The following is a 21,529-nucleotide window of genomic DNA, read 5'->3' as shown; positions in this document are numbered from 1 at the left end:
AGTGTACATTTATTGCCTTTTGAGCATTGAACAGAGGCATAATTATATGGATTCAAAAAGGACCTTCTACTAAACAGGCACTCACTGCAGTTTATTTCAAACCCACAACAAAAGACATTTTATCGTCAAAGATTTTACTGTCATAGGTATACCGCATCTCCTATAAATGTCTTCTATCTAGAAACCCTTCTCCTACACTTTTCCGTGGTTCTCCAGATAAGCTAACAACAGTCTAATTAGGCATTGCATTCCAAAGATCATATTGCTCCACAACTAAAAAGGTGTAGGCAACTAATTACAAATGAACTTCTCTAGATTAAAAATTGTAAACATACTATGTTTGTCCTTTTTTTGCGTGTATGTCTATAGATAGACATGTCTCATTTACCTAGCCAATATAATGACTTTATTTAAAAAGATGGCATAAAAAAAAATATGTTAAAGAATGAGACAAAGAGTTCAATGATTTAAATATCATCATAACAATCAAGATATGTTTATGAAACACTAATGCCCCCGTATGGCAGCTCATGAGTTAGTTTTCTTTTCAAAAAAAGGTCAAAATCCAAGGTCTAGGTCTCAAGCTCAAATACGTCGGTACCCAAAGAAAGGGTAAGGAATATACATGTGAAATATGAAAGCCCTGGAACCAACCTTCAAATGTCAAGGGTCGTCACGGTAGCTCAGTCGGTAGAGAGCTCACTCCGTGATCGGAAGGACGTGTGTTCGAATCACGGCCGCGACTGACCTAAGTCGATAAAAAATAGGCAGCAACTGTTCCTTCGCCAAGAGCTCGGCACTGTGAAGTGAAAGTTGCTGGTCTTTCGGATGAGACCTTAAAAACCGAGGCCCCGTGTCACGGTAGGCGTTGGCACGATAAAGAACCCTCACTGCTTAATGGCCCTGAGTGCCAAGTAAAGGTCTATATTTGAAGCCCTTCACCGGTATATGGTGACGTTTCTATATGAGTGAAAAATTCTCGAAATGGACGTAAAACAACATACAATCAATCAATCAAATGTCATGGTCAAGTTAAAGTTCGAGGGGGGGGGGGGACAAAAAAAGAAATATTCATTTTTTTCTTTTTCCAAAATATCTCAATGCACAGGTGTACAGTGTGTTTTCTCTTCTTTTTTTAATTAATCATAAATTTTCAGTTCTTTTAAAAAACTTTCATCTTAATTTCTTTTGCAATTGCACATCTGAATACTTTCCTTTTTGGAAGTATTGTTAAGCTATAAAATTTGGTGGCCACAGATTTGTACTAAATCATGAAGAAACGGTGGATGGATCCTGGATATACATGTAGCATAGAAATTCTAGCTTTCCAGAGAATTCTAGCTTTTCAAATGAAATACCTGGAGATAACGAACAGTTTTCGAGCTCAAAAGTCCATTAAACATTACAAAATAGGAGCAGAGCAAACAAGGATCTCCAAAACATCAGAGGTGGGATCAGGAGTCATGGAGGAGTGAGCATCCCCTGCCGACCGGTCACACCCGCCGTGTGCTCTTTGTCATGATCGGGAAATAACGGAGAAATCTGTCGACAATTCAGTGTGTAAATAATGATCTAACAACAACTATGAAAAACGTCAGTCAACTTTTGACTTAATGATAGATTGTTTTTGCTGACAAGTTCCCTGTGTCGACCATAGAACTTACGAAATGATGATTTTAAACGAGACTGCTGATATTCTTGTTTCATCAACTTGTTTGTCAATAATTTACCTCGTTTTAGAAATTGTTCATACGTAGAGCATGCTCTTGCGTATCGAATCAACTGAGAGATATAAACCCCGTATGCAGCTGATAAGGATATTTTGCTGCATAGGTAAGGGAAGTTGACGATTGCAAAATTAAAGTCATCACGTTTATCATAAAGCTTTGTTGTTAGATTACCATTAACGTCTTTTTCAAATAAAATATCCAAATATGAAACAGATATGTCAGACTCTGTGGTATCTTTTGTCTCAAGGTCACCAGGATATATCGTCTCGACATAAGAATGGAAATAACCATTGTTAATTGACAATACGTAGTCGATATATCTAAATGTCGAGTTGAAGGCCACAGCGAGTGTTTTCTTCTTTTCACGTACAAGATTTTGAACAAATTCTGCTTCATATGAATACAAAAATAGGTCTGCTAATAACGGGGCGCAATTGGTACCCATGGAAATTCCAACAGATTGTTGGAAGACCAGGTCTCCAAAAACCACATAGATATTGTCAATCAGAAACTCGAGTACTCGTGTTTACAATCAGATTGTTTGTTAACCAAGTAATTTTGCAAATGACCAATGACAATGTAAGTAAATTTACGAGTTCCATTTTCATTGAAAAAGCAGCTGTCAACGATGTCAGAAAGCCTGGACTTTAATTTACCGTGGGGAATAGTTGTATATAAGTTGAAAAGTCGTTAGATTTTATGTTGTTGATTTTAGTAAAATTTCGTGTTTTCAAATGTTCCAAAAGTTCCTTGGATTTTTTTAGTATCCGCGTCTGATTTACACCACTTCTCGAATATATTGTTGCATAGTACTTTTGAAGTTTCTCTTTCACTTCTGTTAGTATCTTATTGAGAAGTAAAGAAAGAGGCTTGGTAGAACATTACTGGAACCCGCTATGTATCTTTGTAAGAATTTTTATGAAGTTTCGGAATCCAATATAGATATGGTAACTCAAATTCATTTTGGTTGTTGGGAATAATAAAATTATTCAAAACTGACATACGATTTTGAAGAATTTCCTCCTTAGAAAGGGAGCTATGAGTACAGTGTATAAGTTGGATTACCACTTGAAAAATAAATGATTCCATCTCTGTTTTTGGAGTTCCGTGTTTGCTCTGCTCCCGATCTGTATTGTTTAAATGGACTTTGAGTTTGAATACTGTTCGTTATCTCCATATTTCATGTTAAGGAGAGTTTTCCATATTTCTCTCCAATAGCATATTATTTTTCTGCTTGCATTATAAAGTTAAAAATATTGATAAAATGGAGACTATTACGTATAAAGAATATATATAATATATAAATTCATACTTATATCTTTTAAATTCGTTTATTATATTATTTCTACCCCCTAACGATACCAAGTGTACCATTTATAAAAAGAACAAGAAGTCAGCAAAAACTTCGTTACTTAATTTTATATAAAAATTATCAAATGTAGTGATATAACTACATTGACAGATTAATGGCCTCCTGGCTTACTTCTTGATTCTTCTGGAATTCTGTTTGAAGTGAGTATCTTGAATTATCACAGACAGGAAATTCAGTTTCAATAGAGGGATGTGTCAGCTTGGCTTTTTTAAAGTCATCAAGAGTGGAAAATGGATATTCTCATCATATAAACCACTGTCAGTGGACTTCATCTGAAACAAAATATACTTATCATATAAACCACTGTCTTTGGACTTCATCTAAAACAGAATATATTCATCTTATAAACCACTATCATTGGAACTGTATGAAACATCCCCTTCCACACACCTATAATTCACTTCCTTTTGTCATGATCTAAGATTTTTAATTGTCTCTAATTGGTAATTTGTATGTATAAGGCTTATTGACATTGTTTTGTTCTAAATAACGATAAATTTCACATATCCTTATTTTATTAATGTTCTAATGACTTTTATCTTTGACTGAACACATAATGTAGGTGTTCTTACCACTCATGAGATATTCAGTTATAGCGTTTAATCATCTCCACTAGGTAACCAAAATTGCTGCCTACCATTTTACCATTTTTAGCCAAAAAAAAAAAAACATACTAAAAGTTCAAATTTGACATGAAAGTTAACCTGATGATAGAATCCTTTCCCCTCCCCAGGTGCAATAAGAAATTTTTAGAAAGATGCCTTTTAAAATCCATACATATATACATGCCTTTTTCAGAGAGAATTGTTACAAAAGGTCATATTTTGTTATAGTTTCCGTTTTAGGTAACACGTCGGACGTCAGTTCATTAGAATTAATGTGACAATAGATGTTCTAGAGTAAAAGAAGAAAATATGAAGAATCTGTGCCAAATGTGGGAGACTAACAAGTGAAGAACAAAATAGAGAAACATGTGCCAAATGTTTAAGACTAGCATGTAAAGAACTAAACAGACAAACGTATACATAATGTGTATAATGTACAAATCATGTTAGTAAAGAACAGAATAGACAAACATGTGTCAACATGTAAAGAGCATGATAGAAAACTTGTGCCAAATGTGCGACAATAAATAAACATGGCGCTCACGGCGGGTGTGACCAGTTGACAGGGGATACTTTCTCCTCCTAGGCACATGATCCCACCTGGTGTTTCCAGAGGTTCGTTTTGCCCTGTTCACGATTTTGTTAAAAACGGTTTTGTCTACTGTATTCCAGGGACTGATCACTGTTCATTATCTTCATCTTTTACTTGTAAAGAACAAAAGAGACAACCACAAAAACACCCTGACCTGAAGAATTCATCACGATAATTAGAATGGAATCAACGTGAGAAGATAAAGTTGAGATATTATGGCTATGGAAATTTGATCTCTCTAATACTTTAATTTTTACAAGGATGGGGTTCAAAATATTGTGGTTGTTAAATTTTGAAACCTGCAAGACTGAAGGGTATAGGGAGAGATTAAAAATTATTAACGACCTAAAAAGTTAATGCTGGTATTGAGAGGAGGGTGTCATGATGTAATGACTTCAAAGTTTTGGTTTTTTTTAGGTATACTGCTAAAAGAACATTTTAACCTATCAAGCTTTTTGGAACTAATTAAATGCATATTTTGGAAGTAAAGATATTGCTACTAAACAAAGACACAAACAAAAAATATGAAGAATTTTGCCATTTTAATGAAGGTTTTATATTCATGATTCATAATTTTCTTTGAAGTACAAAATTGCTACCCTTTTTTGCACGATTAAAAACCTTATGCAATTATGCATGTTATGAACTAAGTTTTCAAAGAACCTTTTTGGAATTCAGCACCGTTCCTGCTAGAGTTCTTTCCACAAATCTTTCAATTTATAAGTTGTAAGCATGTTTAAGTAAGATCCAATTTTCGTTATTTGCCCCCAAATATTATTTGGTTTGAATCAGGTCTGTTCCAGCACAAAAAAGGGTAGAAATTAAATTTCATTTAGAAACTCTCTTGTGCTTTTTGAGTATTTGAAAAGCTCAGGAGTGTTTCTTAAAATCACTGCATTTTCCATATCAACGCAACCAGGAAACAATCCCTATTGAAACTCAATCAAAAGGTATTCAGGGGAATTATAGGGTGGAATATGAGGAATTTGGTAAAAACGTGCCAACGGTTAAAAATGACACATGGAAGATACTTCGGTAAGGATGGATCGCAATTCAAAAATGTTCTGTGAAAACATATTTCAGAAAATGCCTAATTGTATTTATACATTTATTCGTGCAAAAAGGGGGAGCAAAAAAGTACTAAAAAGTACTTATCAATCATGGATATCAAAATTTTACAGAAATTTCAAAGCTCATCATATTTTTTTCTTTGCAGCAAATTTTTTATTTCCAAAATGTGCATTTATTTACCGGTAGTTCATAAAAGCATGTTAGGTTCAAAAGTTTTATGAGCTGTGATTAAATATGGTGGTTACAAAATACTTATCTACAGCAGTCTTTTAGCATTTACTCTTTTGTCATGAAGATGCAGGAAACAAATCATTTCCTCCATAATATACTATGTACATAATTAAAATTCAATAATGTTTAATTTTATTTTGAAATTCCTGTCTGTCTTTCACTTGCTCCTTGATGCATGATTTCTAACAACAGTTCTTTTAAATGGTTGTTTCAGACATTGCTTTGTGGCAATTTGCATTCCAAAAATAAAATTTAAAGGTTAAAATTGAAACAGACACAACACAGGAAAAAGACATGCAAAAGTTAAATTGAACTGCTTCCTGGTAGCAGGTACAAGAGGGAACCAGTCAAACAATAAGACATTCTCATCTTAACAACCACATCAATACAGTATGACTAACTCAAGAGGATAATGTAAATATATGCTGATAAATTCATTCATTTATTCCAGAAATGTTCTAAATATACTTTGAGTATTTAAATAAGAATCACTGACATTTTTGATTTTTTGCCATTAAAATTGTGAAGACATTATCAAAATGTAGAGAATGGGTAATTTCAGTGCACTCTTGTAGAAGGCATCAGATCTGTGAATGCTTGTGGTGAACTATTGAAATAAAAGTATGCATGTATTATTCGAAGTGCTGAGAAGAGTCCAATCTGCTGGCTAATGTATTTGACAGACTTTGTACTACTTTTATTTCAAAAGATTAGGCTCCATATGTAAATGGTTTATTCACCAAAAGATATATGTTATAATGAATAGAAAGTAGACGCATGATTATCAAGATTGTCAAGATTAATATTTCCATAGAATGATGTCAATAATTAAAGAAGAATAATTCATAGTTCCTTTAATCCAACCATTAGAAAAATAACTAATTATTTCATACATTTAGTTATTCATTAAATGCGGTCAATTTAACATTTTTTCACCTTTGAAAATGTGATTAAAAATGTTTAAAATTTCAATTTTATGGAATGGCATTTATGTTGGAATTTCACTGAATTTTAACATACTTCTAAAAATGAGAATCACTAAATTTAAATATATTTGATCTGCAATTTTTTTTCTAATTTAAATGCATACAATGCACATCAAAATAGTAAAATAAGTGCTATATTCATGACAAATTGCAGAAATAGGACATCAGGAATCTGTGGATAGTAAGTGCATTGCAGTATGTTTTACATGGCATGTTTCAATTAACCATAGAAGACAAAATGACATTTATATTTTTCTGAGAAAGAATGTATCAAGACCCAGAAAAAGCCTAGAATTACATAACAAAATCTTTTATCAGTTTGTGAAGCACTCAGCTAGTGCACTTTGCCTTTTTATTATATGGTTGTAAGAATAAGATACCAATGATTTGAGAAATTAGCTAATGTTTTAAAGCAAACTCTGGAGATTCACCAAACTACCTAAATTTATATATAATTACTGTAGAAAAAATGATAATTTTTAAACTATATACAAGAACTTCCTGTCCATTTGTGTGAAAATGTGATTTCACTTACAGATAGTTAAATAGATTGTTAAAGTCATTAAATATTTTATCTATGACATTGTGTTGCCTACACTAGTACATGTATACAACTACATGTATGACAATGTTTGATCTACATGTCACTAAATGGTATCAATTTATAAGCCCATAACAATACACAATTTATACATGTACACTTGTTTCACTAAATGTGTCAATTTGTTGACTAAGAACCAGTGTATATATGTAAAAATATATTGGGTTTAACAAGTACATGAGTATCAGTTTATCATCTATACTACTTAATGTGTAAAAATGCATTGGTTATGCACACTACATGTATCTAGGCACCTGATCTCATCTTTGGAATTTCTGGGAGTCTGTGTTTTATGTCCTGTTCACATATTTGTATTGTTCCTAGTTTTCTTAAAATTCACCACTGTACATTACATGTTTCTTCCCCATATTCCTAAGTCAGATACCAGTACATGCCACAGTATGTGAATCAGTTTGTGATTTATATTCCACTTAACATGTGTCAGTTTGTTGCCAGACTACTTATCTCTATGAAACATGTACTTTTCTCTTTGACACATGTACATGTACTTATCTCTATGATACATGACCTTATCTCTATGACACATGTACTTATCTCTATGATACATGTACTTTTCTCTATGATACATGTACTTATCACTATGATACATGTACTTTTCTCTATGACACTTGTACTTATCTCTATGATGCATCATACATGTACTAATCTCTTTGATACATGTACTTATCTCTATGATATATGTACTTATCTCTATGATACATGTACTTTTCTCTTTGATACATGTACTTATCTCTATGATACATGTACTTATTTCTATGACATATGTACTTTTCTCTATGATACATGTACTTATCTCTATGATACATATACTTATCTCTATGATATGTGTACTTATCTCTATGATATGTGTACTTATCTCTATGATATATGTACTTATCTCTATGATACATGTACCTTTCTCTATGTTATGTGTACTTATCTCTATGATACATGTACTTTTCTCTATGCTATATGTACTTGTCTCTATGATACATGTACTTATCTCTATGATACATGTACCTTTCTCTATGTTATGTGTACTTATCTCTATGATACATGTACTTTTCTCTATGACATATGCACTTATCTCTATGATACATCATACATGTACTAATCTCTATGATATATGTACTTATCTCTATGATAGATGTACTTATCTCTATGATACATGTACTTATCTCTATGATACATATAGTTATCTCTATGATATGTGTACTTATCTCTATGATTTGTGTACTTATCTCTATGATATGTGTACTTATCTCTATGATACATGTACTTATCTCTATGATATGTGTACTTATCTCTATGATATATGTACTTATCTCTATGAAACATGTACTTATCTCTATGATACATGTACTTTTCCCTATGATATGTGTACTTATCTCTATGGTACATGTACTTATCTCTATGTCACATGTACTTATCTCTATGATACATGTACTTATCTCTATGATACACATACATGTACTTATCTATGTCAGTGTCTGCTACATCAACTACATGTAATTCAATGTGACTGCTTCATGCTACTGTTTGTGTGTTTCAAATACATGTACGTATCTGATATTTGCATGTCAATACGTTTTTTAAGTATTACTATTCATGTGTTAAGGTGACCATATAACATTTATATTATGCTCTTGTTCAATTTTTGTGGAAATCCACAAAAATATTAATTGCAAAGTACCGTGTAAGTGGAATTGTTAGCAAGAGGCAAATATAGCAATTTATCCCCCAAAAATGGTATATATTTTTTGCGAAAAGTAATTTTAGCGATTTTATAATGTCAAGAAAGATACCTATAACAACCTATAGGGAATAAATTGTTAGCGATATTCAATTTTAGCGATCTCAAAACCCTCACTAATAATGCCAAAATTGAATCCTCGCTAAAAATTCTGCTTATACGGTATTCTTAAAATATTAACTTAATAGATAATGTTATACCCCAGTATCATCTGCATATATCTGGTGTTTATGCCTCCCAACTTATTTGAAACTCAAGAGCATGCTCTGAGTACAATCAATTTTTAAACAGAGGCAGGCTATTGGTAAATAAGTTGATGTTACCGGGATTTCAACAACCTTATTTAAAGTCAGCATTTAGTAAATTCAATGATTATTATAATGACTTAGTTAGCAAATGCAACCTATCATTGGGTCATATTTTGACTGAAATATTTCATACCAATTTCTCAGCCTTTGTTTTTATACTAAATCAGACTATGGGGTTCTTTGCCTATCTGATCAATACGTAGGGCTTACGGCATGTGTGGCCAGTTGACAGGGGACCCTTGCTCCTCCTTGGAACCTGATCCCACCTCTGCAATTTCCAGGGGTCTGAGTTTTATGCCCTGTTCACAGATTTGTATTTGTAGGTTTTCTGATATATTTTCTGTTTGATGCAACCATAGAAATAAAAAATACAGAAATTAATTTACTACCTTTCAGAGGTCAAATAGCAATAATTTCCAATCACAAAAAATGCCCTGGTACTTTCTTCTATCATTACGTCAGAATGTCTATTATGTAGTGCAGGCATAAAAATAAAAGTTATGTAACTGAAGAGTTCAAAAAATGAGCTTATGTTTCATAATACCTTATATAAATGATACATAACTTTTAGGAAAAATTTGCTGGTCTGCACAATTGCTCATTATTAACAATGAACTTTTGTGCAATATGGAGGTTCTGTCTGAGAGTCTACATGCCATCAACAGTAGGCTGAATAAATGACATTCTACAGGTCAGAAGTTTTCGTCACATTTTGGTTTTATATTTTTTTCGAAAATTATGAAAACATGTTCCCGATGTAGGCTCAGAACTAACTCATCATTCATCGGCAAGAAAAAACTATTTCAGCTTTAATTTTTTTTAAGTTTATGGAATGGTGTACGTGTTATGATTTGGCAGCCAAAAAACATGTGAAAAATAGCAAAAGAAATGTTCCATTATGTAAGAGGTAAAGGACATCAGACCTTTCCCTGAATTCTCACACAAAACAGACAATTGCTTTTCTTGTTTTTCTCCCTTGCTTTTGTTTTTCTGAAAGTCTTCATAACACTCCTGACACCTTTCCCCTTTTTGTTTTACTAATTCATTTGATCTAAATCTCCATATCACAAAAAAAAAAGCTTTACCGTGTTAACTCAACGTTACCAAGTCGTTCCTTTAAATATATATCAGTTACACAAACTTCTCATTCTGTTATGAATTTACCAACCAGAATACATGAGAACATACTTTCTTAATTATTAACAAAGAGTGTCTGTTGTAATTAAAACATTTTGCTGTAAAATGTTGTCTCTTCATACAAGCATGTGAAGTGTGGAAAAACATTTATAAAAATATAATTTTGAATTTGAAAATTGAATATATACTCGCCTGTAATTCAGTCCGCCTATAAGTTGTTGTATTTTTTGTGGTTATTTTGGAGAGATTTGCCATTGACCCGCTTATAAGTTGGTACAACTTTTTGCCAGAATCATTTGACAATTTCAAATCAATGCTCTAATGTTTTAACCTGGTATTGATTAATATTTTTAGAAATGACACCAATATTTAATTTCAAATCATTAAGAAAAATACATAATGCACACTTAAGATAAAAAAAAAGATATTAAAATAATTATGTAAATACTTGTACTCTGTGTATAATATTCTTAGAAAACATATATGATACAATATATCTTGACTTTGTTCAACGATTATCATGGGAAATGTTTAAAAAATACTACATTTCGCTGTCCAGAAAAATATTTATCTTTTTTGACTCACCAATAAGTCGGACTTAGAGTTTTGGACCAAAATTTAACTCCCCCAAAAAAATGACTCGTAGGCGAGTATATATGGTAAACATCTTGAGATTACAATTTTTCAAAAATATGCAATTTCCATATCAATCTCATTTCTATGCCTTTCTGTGTAATCAGTTCATAATTTATTTAAGGTATTGAGATTGGCAATGTGTTGTTAAATAAACATTTTGCTACACTGAAAGTACACTTTTTGAAAAAAAAAATTATAGTGAAAATTTTTCAGACAGACAATTAGACAATCTACCAATGAATTATCTTTTTCTGGTCTTCCAACAGCAAAGTTGAATAATATATAGTTATTCATGTTCTAATTTATAATATCATAAAATTCTTTATTTTTTTGAATAGTGCATTAACTTCTATAAAATAACAGTGTACACTGTTATTCTACAAAAGGAAACCACAGTCACAAATAACTGTTTTTTTTTTAATTTCCAACATACCTTACATTCTAGAAAAAGAGAGAGAATGGTCACAAACCATTTTATTTGTTTTTATTTCGGAATCCTTACAACCAAGAAAAACATTGTCTAAAACAAAGAATGTGCTTACTAACCATTTTAAAATAGTTTAAACTTACCTTACAATGGAGATCCCAGACCTCCAAGCTGTACATTTCTTTGACGTCTATTTGGAACTGTTTCTGGGCTATGTCTCTGAAAGCCTGGAAAGTAGAGCCTCGACGAGGGGCAAATAAAATGGCTGTACCCTGTAATAATTCCATAACAACATCACATGCTACATGTATGAGTTAAATCAAATATGTCATTGTTATCAAGGGAAATACATGGGTATTGTTATATACAGGAAAATTTCTAATATCATAAAACATAGGTAATCAGAGATTACAAAGCTCTCCTCCACAAAGATTATTTGCTAGAAAAGCAAAGTCTCACACTAAAAAAGTAGGTCAGATCAGAATCCGAAGCATGTCAAGTTAGTGTGCAAAGATGCATCAGGGAAGCAAGTTTTGTCACTGTAGGGCTCAAAATTTTATGGGAATGAACAACTCCAAAAATTTTATCTGGTCATTCATCTGAAAAATGTAGGTCAAATCCAGCATCCAAAGCAAGTCTGGAAGTGTGTATCGATGGATGTATCAGTCATGTAAGTTTGGAAGCCACACACTAATAGTTACTTAGGAATGGACCTGCTCCTAAAACTTTAAACTGGTGATTCATTTGCAAAATGTAGGTCAGATCCAGTATCCCAAGCAATGCTGGGAATGTGCATTCTTAGATGCATTAACCTTGAACATTTGATTACCATAAGGTAATAATTACTTTGGAATAGACCTGTTCCCAAAATGTAAACCAGGTCATTCATCCAGAAAATGTGGGTCAGATCCAGTATCCAAGGCAAGTATGGTAGTGTACAACCAGTGTCAACCATGGATGTAACAACCCTGCAATTTTGGTCACCATAGGGCTAATAGTTACTTAGGAATGGACCTGCTCTAAAACTTTAATGGGGACGCCATCTCCAGCATCATTGCTGGGGGTATAGCATGAACTCAGTTTCACTTCCTCAAGGTAAGCTAGCTAAAAATCACTTTGTCCGTCCAATCAGGCATACTCCTGATACATTATTGCTTTTATGTAAGTCTGTCTTTTTACAAGCCTGTCTGTAATATTGCTGATAGATGCAAACTGATGGTCTCAAATGACTTTTTTCTCTTGAATATATTTTTTGTTTACTAAATTCAATTAAATCAGGCCTTGTGATCATGAAACATCTTATGCTTGAGGCAAAATCTGTATTTTGTGCTGAAATGATGTAGACTGAAGTCTAAAAGTTCAAAATAAAAATACTATTCCATATTGTATTGCCAAAGTGCAGTTATCTGCAGTCTTAGGTTTTAGTTGAAAATTGATTAACATCTTACAGATGATAAAAATTTTGACTTAAGTCTGAGCTTTTTTCATGATCCATGGGCCAGAACTTACACCAGGTTTCAGTATGTCTGAGATTAAATCTGCAAGATCATCCCTGCCTTCATCAAAGAACAGGCTAAAAAATAAACACTACAGAAATGAGGTGTAAGCAATCATCAATACCCCTACCCCCTTCCAAATTACTGTAAACCAACTTTTATTCATGTGCGAGAAATATTTGCGAGTTTCGCAACCTACTTAAACTCGCAAATATTTATCGCCGCTAACCATTTATTTTGCTTTGTATTTGTAGAGAATGTTTCCTCAGTCGTGAAAATTAATCGTAGCGGACTAATTTCAAAGCGACGAATCGCGAATAAAAGTTGACGCGAATAAAAGTTGGTTTACAGTATACAAAACTGTCAGCTATGATAACTTTATCTTAAACAAACATTAAAGGACATATATGTTGAACCTTATAAACCTATCTGATGTATAATGCAGTAGTTTAAAACTTATCATCTCAAAGATTAAGGGAAGTAACTCCTGGATTCCATTTCATCACTCACCAGTCAGCACATAAAACAAAATCAAATTTAACCTCTAAGTCTTCATGTTTTGTGTCACTTCCCCAGCGAATAAGTCTACAATAAAAGCAAAAGCTAATCAAACAGGCATCAGGCAGCTAGAAAGACACAAGGGTGTCACTGCCCCAGGGAATAAGTCTATAATAAGATTTTACTAGTCAGGCACAGAGGAAAGCTAGTTACAGAAAATTATTTAAAAGCAAACAAAAAAATATCTAGGAGTCAGAAGAGATAGAGGATATTCAATGTTTTTTTTAGTTGGATATGGACTTTATTTCATGAGTGGGACATGATTTTTTGATATTTTCACAAGTACAAAGCTAACTAATACAAACTAAAAAATATAAAATTCTGATTTCTGTTTATTACATTTTCTTTGATTTTTCCCTTTGCCTCAGTCTGTTTTTTTTCTTGACACAGTGTCATAGGTTGTAGCATCATAGTTGAGCGGTTGAGACATCACAGATTTGGTAACGATAGAGAATTTGGATTTCAATGATATATTTGGAGAAACTATGGCAGTTTTATTCTCTGTTATGATGGTTTATTTACTCTCTCTTTCTTATAAGAGGCCCCTGGAGTATTTTTTACATGAAGGGAAAGAAAATCTCAAGTTTTGCTGCACTTTTGATATTCTTTCACAATGTGAGTATCACTTTGGTATTCTTTTAAACTATGACAAAATATCACTTTTATTCAATAAATAAATTACAGTATTTCACTATTGAAATTGTAATAAATGCCATTGTTTGCTTACTGATATCATGACATCTACTCATTTTAATTTAAAGTGTCTAGCATTTATTACCAGCCTATAAGAGATACCTCCAATGGTATTAAGTTATCAAGTGACCAGATGTGTTGAATAATTTCAAACCTACCAGCAAGACATTTGCAGATCTAGTAAAGGGAAGGACACCCCCCACATTTGAATTTTCAGAAATATTAAATCTACATACTAACATAACCAGAAAATGAACTGGATCCCCCTCCCCCACCCCCCAAAAAACAAGAGGCCCATGGGCCACAATGCTCACCTGAGTAACTATGGCCCTTCTGTTCTTTATCAGCGGATTTTTCCCCAATATATTCCTACGTAGAATTTAGATAATAAATTGCGGCCCCCGCCCTATCCCCATGTGTCATGATTTGATCTGAGGAAGCTTCCATACATATATGACTAATCATGGCTTTGCTGTTTTGAGGAAGATGACCTTACAAGATTTTTCCTATAAATTATATTCTTATGTAAAATTTTGATTGGCCATTGTGGCCCAATCCTACCCCATGGGGTCATGATTTGTATGATTTAGAATCTACACTACCTGAAGATGATTTAGTATAAATATAACTAACGATCACTTTGCTGTTCTTTAGAAGAAGAATTTTAAAGATTTTTCCTATGCATTCTATGAAAAACTTTGATTGCCATAGTGGCCCCACCCTACCCCCAGGGGTCATGATTTGAACAAACTTGAATCTACATTATGTAATGAAGGCTTCACATACAGTACCAACCAGACCCAACCTGACACCAAAGCAGTCCCAGAAAGCAGTCCCCGGGACTGCTTTGGGACCGCTGTGGGACTGCTCTGGGACCGCTGAGGGACTGCTCTGGGACCGCTATGGGACTGCTGTGGGACTGCTCTAGAAAGCAGACCCAGCAGTCCCTGGGACTGCTTTGTTCACTCATGCGTGAAAAAGGTTCTGAGTGACATGATAGCTCTGCCCCTTGTGTATTCTGAATTTGCAGCTCCCTGTTGTTGTTTTGTTTACTTTCTGCAGAGAGGTGGTTAAGATAAAAACAAATTAAAAAAAAACAAGTATTAATTTCTTACAAAAATTAAATGAATAGAGATAGTTATACATGTAATTACTAAATGTCTTCAGAGGGCTGTAAATTTACACAACTGTAGTCTAGAATTAATTTTAAGAAAATAAAAGTGGTTGAAAAGGGAAGTCAGGGGATAATTTTTATCCCTTAAATTAAACTTCAATACAGGTGTTTGAAAAAAAATTTATCTAGGCCTAGTTAATAAATTAATGCTGTCAAATTACATATGTACTCAAAGTTTGCATTAGCACTATTTAAAAAAAACAAACAAAAAACAAACTTGTCAAATCAGTAAGATGCATGTTTTCAGAGGAACGTACTGTACTGGATTTTTTTCTTAATTGAAAAAGCTAATACCATGTTTAAAAAAGAGCACTCCATGCTATTTTTTACCACCCTCAAATAAAACCTAATAATTTATTTAATGACCGTGAAATAAAATTATTTTACCATTCTTTTGTCACAAAAACAATGTGAACAATTATTCGGGGATTTATTTATGAATTAGTTTTTAATTTATAAACAAGTCATTAAAAGAGTACATTTATTGAAAAAATAAACATTTGAAAATATCGGGAATTGTGACTTGTTTCTTATTTCTTTTGTTTGTGTTTACCTGGCCGGTTAATACAATGGGATTGTATAAAATGGTGTCAACACCCGAGGTTTCAATCGCCTTTGGGCATAATTAGCATAAAGTCAATGCATGTTATTTGGGTATCAGTGTTACACATCACTGAACACGCTGGTCAACTTTGACACTAATTTCAATCTATGTCCCTCAAAAAATCTTAGTTTCAATAATTGTGTATAAATTTATTTCGGGATTAATTAATTTTGAACATAATCTGAGGGTTCCATTTGCGTGATTTACAGATGTACACTCGAACATTTATATAATAAAACACTTAAAACTGAGAATCTAAAGATAATTAAATTGGGAAGTAATTGAAAATAATCATGACTGAAATATAATACTCGGCAATGTTTAACAAAGAATTTTTCAAAAGCTCCAATACTTAAGAAAAATGCATTCAGAGTATAGTATGGGAATCAGCCTTGCTCTATAATTATTTTTATCTATTTAAAGCTAATTCTGGTATAAAATAAACAATTCAAGTTTAATTTTCTATATAAAAAAAAAAAATATGAAAACCAATATCAATCACAAAAAATAAAGAAATTGGTTTATTTTGGTTAAAAATTAATATACCAAATAATTGTGTTTAAATATGTTATTAATAGGTGTGAACGTCTTCTTCATTCAATAATTATAATTTGTTTCTATACGCGTACTGTAATTTTCTTAACAGTTCAGAAATGACTGTCACGTAAGAATTGTAAATATTTGTTGATACTACTCAGAAAGAATTGCTCATCAATTTCAACTGCCTTTTATATAGTTACATTGTTTATTGGTAATCTCATTCTGAGTAAGCTCCGCCCATTAAATTAATTAACCCCGCCCACTGGGACTGCTGGGACTGCTTTCTGGGACCGCTGGGACTGCTGGGACCACTGTGGGACTGCTGTGGGACCGCTCTGGGACTGCTTTAGCAGTCCCAGAAAGCAGTCCCCGGGACTGCTCTGGGACTGCTTTGTGTCAGGTTGGGTCTGGTTGGTACTGTAAGTTTCAACTTTTCTGGCCCAGTGGTTCTTGAGAAGAAGATTTTTAAAAGATGACACCAAATTTTCACCAATTTTTATTTATCCCCCCTTGGAAGAGGGCGTGGCCCTTCATTTGAACAAACTTGAACCCACTTCACCCAAGGATGCTTTGCCCCAAGTTTGGTTGAAATTGGCCCAGTGGTTCTGGAGAAGAAGTCGAAAATGTGAATAGTTTACAGACAGACAGATGGATGGACAGACAGACTACAGACAAAATGTGTTCAGAAAACCTCACTTGAGCTTTCAGCTCAGGTGAGCTAAAAAGTTCTTGAATGATCTGCACATGCAAGATACTATAACTGATGAAGTTCCCTATCTTTTATAACGTACCTTGATGAGACATCTGTGTTGCCAAACTTTGACTGGTTCTCTTCATAGTCAAGGATGACATTAAGATCTGTCAAAGTAAACTGGTTGTCTAGAACACTACAATACCTAGTCAATTCTACTTATTTTATAACAGGTTTTTTTACCAAAGTTAACAGTCAACAGTGAACTGCAAATTTAGAAAAACTTCACCGAAATACAGTAAATCAAATTCAATTAAAAAACCATCAACAATGATTTTTTTTTTTCAAATCTATTAATTCAACTTCCTTTTTTTCATTATAGTTTTGCTTTTTCTAAAACTTACTTTGAACAGATTCTTCATTTCCATCACTTAGCAGTATACTAGTTGCCTTGGAAACAATGGCCAACTAAAAGGACAAAATTTTCTACACGACTATACAGAATACATAAAGCACATGCTTATAATGAATTTTTGCTTATAACAGCCAAATGATTTTAATTCCCTGTGGTTTAGAAATATATTATGAACTTATCAGGTATAATAAATTACATTAATTTTATAACAAATGAAAATTGTTCAACCTTGGCATTTTGTGTAAGTGTCCTAACGTTTTAATGTAAATACATGTATAAAAGAAAGATTGAATGATGAATACACTGTGCTCAGTCCTGTAGATCCTCTGATCTACTGTATGTTAATTTCAAAAAAATATATTTCAATTTTTATGCAAAGTTTCAGGTATAAATTATCAAAATTAATTGCCCTCATTGATTACAAACTTACAGCTAATCCAGCCAAGCAGGTCATACCCCCTCCTAGCTCACAAACTGAGCAGTCCCTACAAAATAAAAATCATAGTATGTCATAACCCCTCACAGCTCAAACACTTAGCAGTACTCGTATTTGCACCGTGTCAGTTCTCGTATTTGCACCGTGTCAGTACTTGTATTTGCACCGTGTCAGTACTCGTATTTGCACCGTGTCAGTACTCATATTTGCCCTGTGTCAGTACTTGTATTTGCACAGCTGTGTCAGTACTCATATTTGCACTGTGTCAGTACTCGTATTTGCCCTGTGTCAGTACTCCTAGCTTTACTGGGTTCTGATTTAGATTTCTAATTTTCTACTTATGTCCAGTGGACCTTTTCAAAAAAATATTTTAATATGAATAAAACAAAAATGTTCCAATTCTCTGAATAAGTAGATCACTAAATTTCTGTGACACTTTATTTTCACAAGAAAGTTATTTGGTAGTACATGTACAACATTTTCACAAATTCTGTTTATTGTTCTATAGAATCTATACTAATTAAATAAGAATATATGCAAGAATGAAATTTTTGTGAGCAAACTATCTTGCATGATTACACGAAAATAAAGTTCTTGCAAATAAAAAGTGATTTACAGTATGCAGGCAATAGAAAATCACAAAAATGAATATCTTTTACACAAAAATCATTAAGTAACTTTATGAAACAGAGAAATTGCAGAGTTGTCAATTTTTTTATTTTTGTCATAAGACTTTTTGTGAAAAGGGTTAGACAGTTTTAATTGATATTGGTTGTTTCACTAGAAAAGGTCAGAAAGTCAAAAATCTTACATTAAATTTATAAATAGGAAATAAAATGTCAATTGACCAGATAACATGGAATTTTACCTGAATTGTTCAGAGTTTTTCATGCAGTAATCAGTCATCACTTCTTCTGCTGGCCACACACCTGTAAAGAGAATTACAACAGTGTTTTAAGTGACACTTTGTACTACATATGTAGCTAAGAAATCAGGAGTTACTTCCCTTCCACATAATTAACCACTTTGGCTGATCTCTATATGTTTACTTACAAACATTGCCTGTGTTGTTAAAGCCCAGCAGTGTACTAGCATCAATAGTGCCTGGCAAATGCCTGAAATAATTGAAACAAATTAAATTCATGATTATGTTTATTTTTTTTAAACATTTAAATTTGTAAAATTCTTTCTAATTATTTCAATATACTCAGACAGCTTTTACTGTCTTTGTTGACTTTAATACATCAATTGATTAAACTTTAAATTTAGTAATATATTGAAAAAATAATAATTTTTTAAGAGGTCTCTATTATCTGACTATCGATCTGCATAACTAAAGTGTAAATAAGTTGGAACAATTCATGTATATTCACTCCCACATTATGCATTTTAAAAATATTGAACCTACATGTAATAATATGTCACGTCGCAGTAAACTGTCGGTTCCTGTCTGCATGACGAACAAAAACTTAAATGCAGTAATGAATTCCTTGACTATATACATGTAATTCCAGATGATCAACTTGAAAATTGCCAATGAAAAAATAAAGTATCTGGAATGACAGAACCCTATTTGGACTGATAATGAAAAAAAACATTTGTCTGTGGGTCAGTCCTCATGAAATTTTGACAATTTTGAAATATTCTGTTCTAAAAATATGATGTTAGTATTAATAAATTTGAATTGAATTGTGCCATATTGAGTCTGCAGACAGACTTTCCTTCATCATGTTCAGGTACAAATTATGCACAGAGATGCCACACCTGACTGACATGCTAAATCCCGGATGGTTTGGGGCTGAGTATTTATACCACACACTACCCTCAGGTGTTATAGACAACTTCTCTGTCTTCAATAATCCATAACCAGCAAATCGTCGAACCGAGACATCACTTGTACATGTCTCTGATGAACTGCTGCCTTTCAATGCCTATCAAAAAGTAAATTGACACATGCAGTTACATTATTTTAGAATTAATAATTAAAAAATCATGGCCGTAGGAACCGAGCCGGGGGGGGGGGGGGGGGGGGGTGTGCCCCCCCCCCAATAATTTTGCCAATAGATGTATATAGAATACTATAGAAAACTTAGCTACTATATGCTTGTGCCCTCTCAATAAAGACGGCTGATGCCCTTTTCTTTCTTTTTTCTTTTTTTTTTTTTTTTTTTGCTTGTCAAGGAATTTTGGTAGTTGATAGTGCCCCCCCCCAACTGAAAATGTTTGGTTGTGCCCCCCAAACTGAAATTGCTTCCTACGGGCCTGAAATTGTCATTTACTTTTCACTAATAATCATTCAGTTACAAAAACATTATTTTCAATTGGTTAACATGGTTAAATCTCAATTTTACTAAAACGGAAAAGATTCTTGACAGCAGGCTTGCTCCGGATGTGTAATACTTTTGCTGTCAAGATGCGATTTTTTAATATTGACATTTCATATTCTTAAAAAACCTAGAACAAGCCTATCTGAGTGTGGTCATGCTCCCATTTATAGTCAATGAGTCTAGTGTAGTAACAACTAACCTACATCTAAACATGTTAAATAGGCTAATGTTACATACAGGTCCAGTACAATCAGTACATTTAGCTACGTAGCTAAAATTACCTACCGTAGCTTTATTTACCTACCTCAGGTAGCTTTATTTAGCTATTTCAAGGCAACTTTTCACAATTTTTCCTTTTATTTTAAAAAAACAAAAAATCGCAAATAAATGACTACTAATATTTATACTAGGGATTATTCAAAAAGCAATCTAATGCAGAGATAGTTTTAACATTGCTGCGTTTGAACACTAATTTAAGGAAAAGATGTATTTCCATTGTTTGCGTAACTGTACACCACCTTGTGTGCGACGAGGCATGGATAAGTATGATTGCTTCTCATTGTGCTCATGTTAACCAGAACTGGTTTTCTTTGTTATTTCATTCAAGAAGTAACTGTTGTTTATAGCCCCAAAAGTTGTAGAACTTTGATTGAAATTGTGCAGAAAAAGACATATCTCCAAGAGTGATTTTTTCATGAATTGTTTTCAGATGAGCTTAAAGTTGAAAATTATCACTGCATCAAAGTGCAATTTTCTGCACTTCCTGAGAAAAATGCTAATTTAAGAAAAAAGTTTGATTCAGTAGCTAAATAAAGCTACTTCAGGTAGGTAAATGAAGCTATGTAGGTAGTTCAAGCTACGTAGCTAAATCTAGTGATTGTACCAGACCTGACATATGTGCAAATTTGATTGATTCTTTCTTATCGTATAGTTTAAAGGTTAACTACTAAAAAATGCTTATATATAATAAAACAAAGAAAGGGGCACCTGTCGCAAGATTCTCCACCGTTGTAATGCTATAGCTTTTCTGTTATTCCCTGGAACTGGAGACTCCGATTTACTCATCTTGTGAATCTAGTCGCAGTTACCGTCCTTGGGGGAGAAGTAATTGTAAAGTACATTAAGGGGTTTTTAAATTCCACCTTT

The 21,529-nt window shown here is 33.0% G+C and overlaps 1 protein-coding gene across 1 annotated transcript; it reads right to left on the bottom strand.

Moving 5' to 3' along the window:
- Positions 1-3,134: 3,134 nt before the first annotated feature.
- On the bottom strand, positions 3,135-21,505 carry LOC133202764 (calmodulin-lysine N-methyltransferase-like). Its single transcript, XM_061338646.1, has 11 exons — positions 21,371-21,505; positions 19,821-19,987; positions 19,110-19,171; positions 18,925-18,985; positions 18,051-18,105; positions 17,610-17,673; positions 17,306-17,372; positions 13,456-13,530; positions 12,959-13,022; positions 11,593-11,721; positions 3,135-3,374 (listed from the first exon to the last, which is right to left on the bottom strand). The coding sequence occupies exons 1-11, from the start codon at positions 21,446-21,448 to the stop codon at positions 3,297-3,299; spliced, it is 900 nt and encodes a 299-aa protein (XP_061194630.1). The 5' UTR covers positions 21,449-21,505; the 3' UTR covers positions 3,135-3,296.
- Between the last annotated feature and the right edge of the window lie 24 nt (positions 21,506-21,529).

Source organism: Saccostrea echinata, unplaced genomic scaffold (genome assembly GCF_033153115.1).
Source record: "Saccostrea echinata isolate AGI-Se365-2 ecotype Australia unplaced genomic scaffold, CSIRO_AGI_Sech_v1 ptg000002l, whole genome shotgun sequence".
NCBI classification, from domain to species: domain Eukaryota; kingdom Metazoa; phylum Mollusca; class Bivalvia; order Ostreida; family Ostreidae; genus Saccostrea; species Saccostrea echinata.
Note: the sequence above shows the minus strand (reverse complement) of the source record. Positions and strands in the feature narration are given on the sequence as shown.

What these genes read in the sequence shown, in the direction of transcription:
- LOC133202764 (XM_061338646.1), bottom strand. Translation starts at nt 21,448, where the DNA reads ATGAGTAAATCGGAGTCTCCAGTTCCAGGGAATAACAGAAAAGCTATA. An exon ending in TAACAACACAGGCAATGTTT is followed by an intron (nt 18,986 to 19,109) that starts GTAAGTAAACAT and finishes TTCTCTTTACAG; the next exon opens with GTGTGTGGCCAGCAGAAGAA. An exon ending in TTTGTTTTATGTGCTGACTG is followed by an intron (nt 13,023 to 13,455) that starts GTGAGTGATGAA and finishes TTTATTTTTTAG; the next exon opens with CCTGTTCTTTGATGAAGGCA.